The sequence below is a fragment of the Echinops telfairi genome, unplaced genomic scaffold (assembly GCF_000313985.2).
Source record: "Echinops telfairi isolate 266 unplaced genomic scaffold, ASM31398v2 ScPeMD7_3533;HRSCAF=4204_0, whole genome shotgun sequence".
NCBI lineage: Eukaryota > Metazoa > Chordata > Mammalia > Afrosoricida > Tenrecidae > Echinops > Echinops telfairi.
In genome coordinates this window covers 15,822,540-15,829,233 of record NW_022107431.1, presented here as the reverse complement: position 1 = coordinate 15,829,233, position 6,694 = coordinate 15,822,540, and the positions used below count along the sequence as shown (strand labels likewise).

General features: G+C 39.3%; 1 protein-coding gene across 1 annotated transcript in view; it reads right to left on the bottom strand.

Annotated features, from left to right (window-relative positions):
• LOC115871020 (nesprin-1-like) overlaps nucleotides 1-6,694 on the bottom strand; it is a 196,492-nt gene that overhangs the window by 62,243 nt on the left and 127,555 nt on the right. Inside the window, exon 8 of the mRNA XM_045294562.1 lies at nucleotides 2,178-2,228. Coding sequence (XP_045150497.1) covers nucleotides 2,178-2,228 — 51 coding nt within the window. The remainder of the gene's footprint in view (nucleotides 1-2,177; nucleotides 2,229-6,694) is intronic.

Below are 6,694 nucleotides of genomic sequence, written 5' to 3'. Positions count from 1 at the left end.
AGAGCACCAGCGAAGGGTTCAGGTAGAGAGAGGGGCCTGCAGATGGATCCTGATTCGGGACCACAGGGAACCCGGAGGGCTGTTCTGAATGAGCTTGATTTTTATTGGATTTGGGAGTTACAGTTAAAATAATATTGTAATACTATTTTAAATAGTAATGCAATAATACTATATAGTAATACAAATAATATTGTATTACTATTTTAAAATGCTATTTGCGATGAGAGCACAAGTGGTATGTGTAGAAAATTCAATGATCTCATTCAATACTGTGTCCTTAGCTTCTGCTAACACAACATACAGAAGAGATTTACCAAACTGTCTACTGCATGCTGATAGTTGGGCCTCAACTCACATTTTAAATATAGGAGGAAATGGGATTCACATATTCAGTTCCATAAATAGTACCAAAGGCCATTCTATCATTGATTAGCAACAATATTCTGATTTTGCCTCCAGATTCCTTATCCCCAAGAAGGCCAAAGTAATCACAGAGAGATCATGTAGCATGATTCTTTGGGCACTTACAAATAGCTTTCTACCGCAGCATCTCACTTGATTCTCAGGGCCTAGAACACAATTGGCATGATTGTCTCCCACTCAATGGGTGGAAGGTGAGCTCCCCAGTACAGTCTGCAAAGTCCAGGCTACCTGGCTCCACCTTCTGGTTCAGCCATGGAAGAGGAAGCTCCCAAAAGTTCATGGAAAAGGTTCCAATTCCTTTTCATCCCATTCTCCATGAAGTTTTGGAGTCTGTGTGACTTTGGGCATTTTTTCAACCTCTCTGTTGTTACGCTCTCATCCAGGAATAACGATGCCCTCTGGCTACGGCTTTGGGGGCCCGTTAGAGATGGTCTCTGCACAAGCCTCGAACAGAACGACTGTCACCCAGCTCCTCTCTTGCTTCCATTCCTGCAAAGGAGACGCGATTCTGCCTGGAATGGCTCCTTGGATAACGGCTTTTAAAAATCAGTTTAATAAGTTTCCAAGGGACTTGATACCGATGGTGTAGGGACCACATTCCAAGAACCTGCTCTGTGATCCTCTCACAACTTGAGTGCTAACATTCACTCAAAAGACACTCATCCACATAGACGTTCCCCCACCCACATCATACACAGTTTACTTAACTTTTGATCCCCAGTGCCTAACACCCATCTGATTATTCATCCTGAACTGCTCCGTAAATAATTTTAGAAAAAAAGACTCTTTTCTAATAGCAAGAGAAAGAAATGGAACTGCTGCTTCAGCTCTTTCCGAGGCATGGCTTTGCAGTGAGGGCGAGGAGCGGGTCACGGCACCCAGGTTGTTTGTGGTTGATGTCGATGCCCAGTCCATCACTGTGGAACACTGCAGCCGACTCTGCTGAACTCCATGCACGAGGAACAGAATATGCTTGGTCTAGGCTATTCGTCTCCAAGGTACTGAGGTCAATCTGTACCTCAATAAGAGAAGACCGAATATAGATGAGAGCAGATAGTTCCATCTCTCTCCCTTGGTGTAGGGGGTGGATTTGACCTGTAGACCTTGAGGTTAGTAGCTTAATGTCTAACCCACAGTGCCACCAGGGCTCTATGTCTACAAACAAGAAAAAGAGAGAGAAAGCTGGGAGAGCAGAAGCGTAAGATTCATACTCAGTTGCCAGCTATGGGGAACCATCATAATCAACTATTCCGCAAATATTTTTTGAGGATCTACCAGGAATCATGGACTGGACTAGATAGACTCTGTAACCGAATATTGATCAGAAAAGATAGGATGTGCCTTACTGACTTACAAGCCAAATGAATACTTACCTTTTTGAATTATTTGTTGCTTGATGTTTGAATTTATAGAAATACACTTTTTAACTTTATTTGGATTTTCCAGGTTGCACTCAATATGACGCAGCTATACATTTTTTTCCATTAGTGGCTTTAAGGTTAATAAAAAGTTAATTGACACCATCTTACAAGAAAGATTAGTGGGAAAGTCTATGGAAGTGGAGTTATTAGAGTGCAGCTAACCTTTGATTACATACATGTTGTTCTATTAGAGAGGGCAACTAAGTAACACATTGCGGTGTTAAAAAGAAATGTGCAGCTGAGAACAGATGCATGCAAACAACGGCTAATCGCTGTGGAATGCAGGGTGCTTGAAAGAGGTCATTCAGTACTCCAAGATCACTTAAATCTTACCTTCACATTTTGGATATAATTGGCAAAAGTTGGAAAACCTGGTAGTATATCCTAACAATATGAAAAGATAACATATAGAAAAATAATGTAGAGCAGAAACAAAAATGATATTGAATCTAAGAAGAAAACCAAAGCAAAGGGATCATGTTTACAAAGAAATTGGCAACCATTCTTTCAAGTGAGTGATTCACTGAAGGCGTTTTCAGAACTTTTGAGACTAGCCAAATAATAAACTCTAACACAGTAATTAATGTATTTATCTGGCAACTGTGATAGTCATACAGGACAACCAACTGTTTTGATAACCATTTCTTTAAACGACACAAAACATCTTAGCGTTGTATCAAGAAAGAGGACAAGGCTCGTGGATTCTCTACACGTACACAATTATCTCTGTGTTCTTAGAACCATTGGGGCTAGGCTGTTCTGAAGGCAGACAATAATATTTGTTACAATGGAAGAATGGATCAGTGGATAAATAAAATGTAATTTAATATCTGAGACAGTCAAGCCAACCATTAAAAAAATAATAATTAAATGTGAACTCCTCAACGAACACTTTCAGAGTGAAGGTGTCGTGATCGGTTTTAGTGGTTGAAGGGAAAAGTCTAGAAATGCCTTTTTCTTAAGAAACTTAAGATTTTAAATGGCTTCCAAAAAATATTTAATGCAAATAAATTCATAAAGAAGGTACAAAAATCAAATACATACCCAATGCAGAAGCCTGGTAAATATGGTAATGCCAAGATTAAGAAAGCTATTCACTAAGACCCAGTACATTGATATTAAGTATTTGGAAGATGATGGCATTAATCTCCCTAATACATAGAGTATAGACAGTCTTAAAGATACATCACAGAATTAGGTATCCAGTTAGCTGCATTAAAGACGTGTAAGATGTATATCATGAAAAAATATATAATACCCACTAGCTCATAGCCATCAGGTGGACTGCAAAAGTTAAAATACACTTCCCCCAAAGTTAAATTCTGAAATAACCTTAAAGGAAATCTCATACATCTTCTTTGGTGGGAGAGGGTGGGGGAGGAAGGGAGAAATGAACTCTAAAATTAATGATCAGAGTTTAGTTTGTCTCTCTCACTCACTGCCACAGTGTCTATCGGGGCTCATAGTGACCTTACAGGGCAGAATCGAACAGCCCCCTGTGGGAGACTGTAAAGGAAATCTTCATCTTTCTCCCATAGAGCAGCTCGTCGGTTCAAATTACTGACCTTGAGGTTAGCAGCCCAAGGCGTAAGTCACCAGGGCACACAAAGTCACCGTGAGTTGGACTTGAGTCGGTGGTCAGGAGTTTGTTTTGGTGAGATTAAAAAAACAAAACTACTATAGGATCTTCAGTAAAGTGAATAAGAAAACATATCAGAGGTGTGTGTGTGTGTGTGTGTGTAATCTCTCAAGTATTAAATTTAAGCACCAAGTGTCAGTTTAGGCACAATATCTGAAGTATCTCCTTTTGTTTTTTTCACGTTTCCGGTCATACGTTGGTCCATGTGGAAAGGCCACTAATGCCAGTCTTTAGAGCATTAGAAATGAAGATACCAAATCAGAAGTAAATCTAATAGAGCACACAGATCTGAAAACCCCAAATCTGGTTTTCTGTAAGCTGTATGGAGGAAGCCAATTCTTTCTGGGTTTCTTCCTCACATGCCAACATCCATGTATAAGTACAGTTCCAAACCCAGAAAGCCCCAATGACCCACAAGTACATACATCAATCAGTGTTAGGGAGTGCATGTACAACCTTTGCTGTGCCTTTTGGGGTGCATTCTAGAAATATTTACTTTGTTACCTATGGATGAGCGACTCTGGAGGTCAACATTATGGATTAATCCAGACCAGAAGTACAGACTCCTGAAGTTATAACTTTTAAGAAAACCAATATGTCAATTAAGTGCCAGGTTAATTTTATTAAAGGGACCTAGGAAATGCCAGGTACCTTGTTCTCCTCAATCCTTTCATCACTCGGTCATTTCTAAATATGGTCGTCTTTTTTCTATTCCAAGATTTCCAGTTATGCTTCTCTTGCCGTCTTCCTTAGACACATTTCTAAGTCTGCTTATAAAATTAGCATCTTAATTTTAAAAAAAGGAAATTCTCACTGCTCTTCATTGTAACCTCTAGTTACACAGAAAACTGAACTGTAGACCTCAGTAATGAGGAGGGAAGGATCTCTTAAAACTTTCATTTATTGTGGGTGAAGGGAGACAGCGGACGGTGTAAGATATGAAAATAATAATTTATAATGGGATCACAAGGGTGGGAGGGAGGGGAGGGAGGGAAAAAGAAACGCTGATACCAAGGGCTCAAATACAAAGAAAATGTTTAGAAAATGATGATAGCAACATATGTACAAATGTGCTTGATACAATTGATGTGTGGATTGGTGTAAGAGCTGCAAGAGCCCTCAATAAAATGATTCATATTTTTTAAATTCCATTTATTATTTTCTCTGATGGCAAGATGCCTTGCAATTAATTTTAAAATCAACATTTAATCCACTACTTTGTGATAATAACAATATAGAGGATTACTTTAGAAAGATCAAGATCTTTCCGTGGCTTTTAAGAATAAGGAAGAGAGAAGCTTGAAAAACAATTTTAGATAGCCCTGAAAATCTCAGGACTTGTCTTTCTAGAATAATAATCCTAAAATAGCACTTAACAAAATGGGTCAGAAAAGCATTCCTTATAATAGAGAATAATCAGGAATTCTTAACGAAAATGTTTAAAAATGATAACTAACTCTCTGTCATTGAGTCGATACCAACTTATAGACACTCTGTAGGACAGGGTAGAACTGCCCCCTGTGAGGTTCTGAGACTGACTCTTCATCGTCGTAGAAAGCCCCCTCTTTGTCCTTTAGAGCAGCTGGTGGTTTTGAACTGCGGGCCTTGCAGTTAGCAGCCCAACTCATAACCACTATTCCTCCAGAGCTCCTTTGAAATGATAAGTAATTCTAAGCCTGTATAAGTACATTATAGTGCATCTCTACCCGGTCAGAGTAACACAGAAAAGTTACTTTATAACATTAATACTAAAAGAAAATTAGGGGGCCAGGGCTTGGCGCCCCAACAGACTGGACTGGAAAACACTCCTAAAGGCCAACAAACAGTCCTTGAACTAACTACAAGCTTTTAAACAAATGAAAAAAGACAATTATAAAACAGTATGCATGCTATATTTTTGTTAAAATGCGAGGTACCCCTCAAAACCCCAGAATTCTTTATTTCAAAGCTATGGGTGTTTTTTTACATTAAAAAAAACCTGATCACCTTCAAAGTACTTTCTATTATACTTAATATATTTATCATATCTGCAATTCCATTTTTGGAAACATTTTTTGAACTCATCTGTTTGGATGGCAGATAACACCTCCCTCATTTTTTTCTTCACCTTTTCTATGTTGTCGAACAGCTGTCCTTTTATGTTCCTCTGCATTCGTGAAAACAAAAAGAAGTCCTATGGAGTGAGGTCAGGTGAGTCAGGTGTGTGGGGCAAGAGAGGCATACTGTTGTTGTCAAAAACTGGCACACTGAGATGGCTGCATGAGCAGGTGCATTGTCGTGGTGGCAAAACCAGTCCCCCGTCTGCCACAAATCAGGCCTTTCTGGTTGCACACTGTTATACAATCTTTTCAGAACCTCTAAATAGAAAGCTTGATTAACAATCTGGTGGAATGAACTCCAAATGCACTATCTCCCTTACATCAAAACAAAAACAAAAACAAATTAGCATCATGAAATCTTTGATTTCATTTAACAAGCTGTTGGGGGACGAGGTGACGATGGTGTCTTCCACTGGCTTGATTGATGTTTGCTTTTGGGGTCATAAGAATAGCACCAATCTGGTCACCAGTAATGACCTTGGGGGATATTTTTGGAGCTGTTCTTTCAAAGCAAGGCATGTTTTCAGTCGACACTCTTTTTGCTGGTCAGTCAGAACTCAAGGCACAAATTTCACAGTGACCCTTCCCATTCCCAAATCTTCCATTAAAATTCACTGAACTGAGCTCCAAGATAGTCCTGATAAGTTCCCTATCTCTTCAATGGTCTATCATCAGTCTTCAAGCACAAGTGCATGAATTTTGTCAGCATTTTCATCTGTTTGGGAAGTTGACAAATGTCCAGAATGAGGTTTGTCATGAATTAACTTTTCACATTTTTTGAAATGAAAAAAACACTCGTACACTTGAGTTTTTGCCATAGCGCTCTCCTTATAAGCTGTGCTCAACATCACAACAGTTTCTGTGGCATTGTTCCCAAGCAGGAAACAAAATTTCACAGCTGCACAGTGTTCTCTTAAATCAACCATCACAAAAAATGAGGTTCAAGCGAAACTGTTTTCACGAAAAAATTCACTGTGATCAGAGAGAATCTTCCCAGGCCGCACCACTGGGTGCACTAACTCAGAGTGTGTTGCTGGATGCTTGCCTAGCCGGAAAAATATGTACTACAAAAGTTCTGCCCAGTGGAGCTTTTTTCCATATTTTGGTGGTGG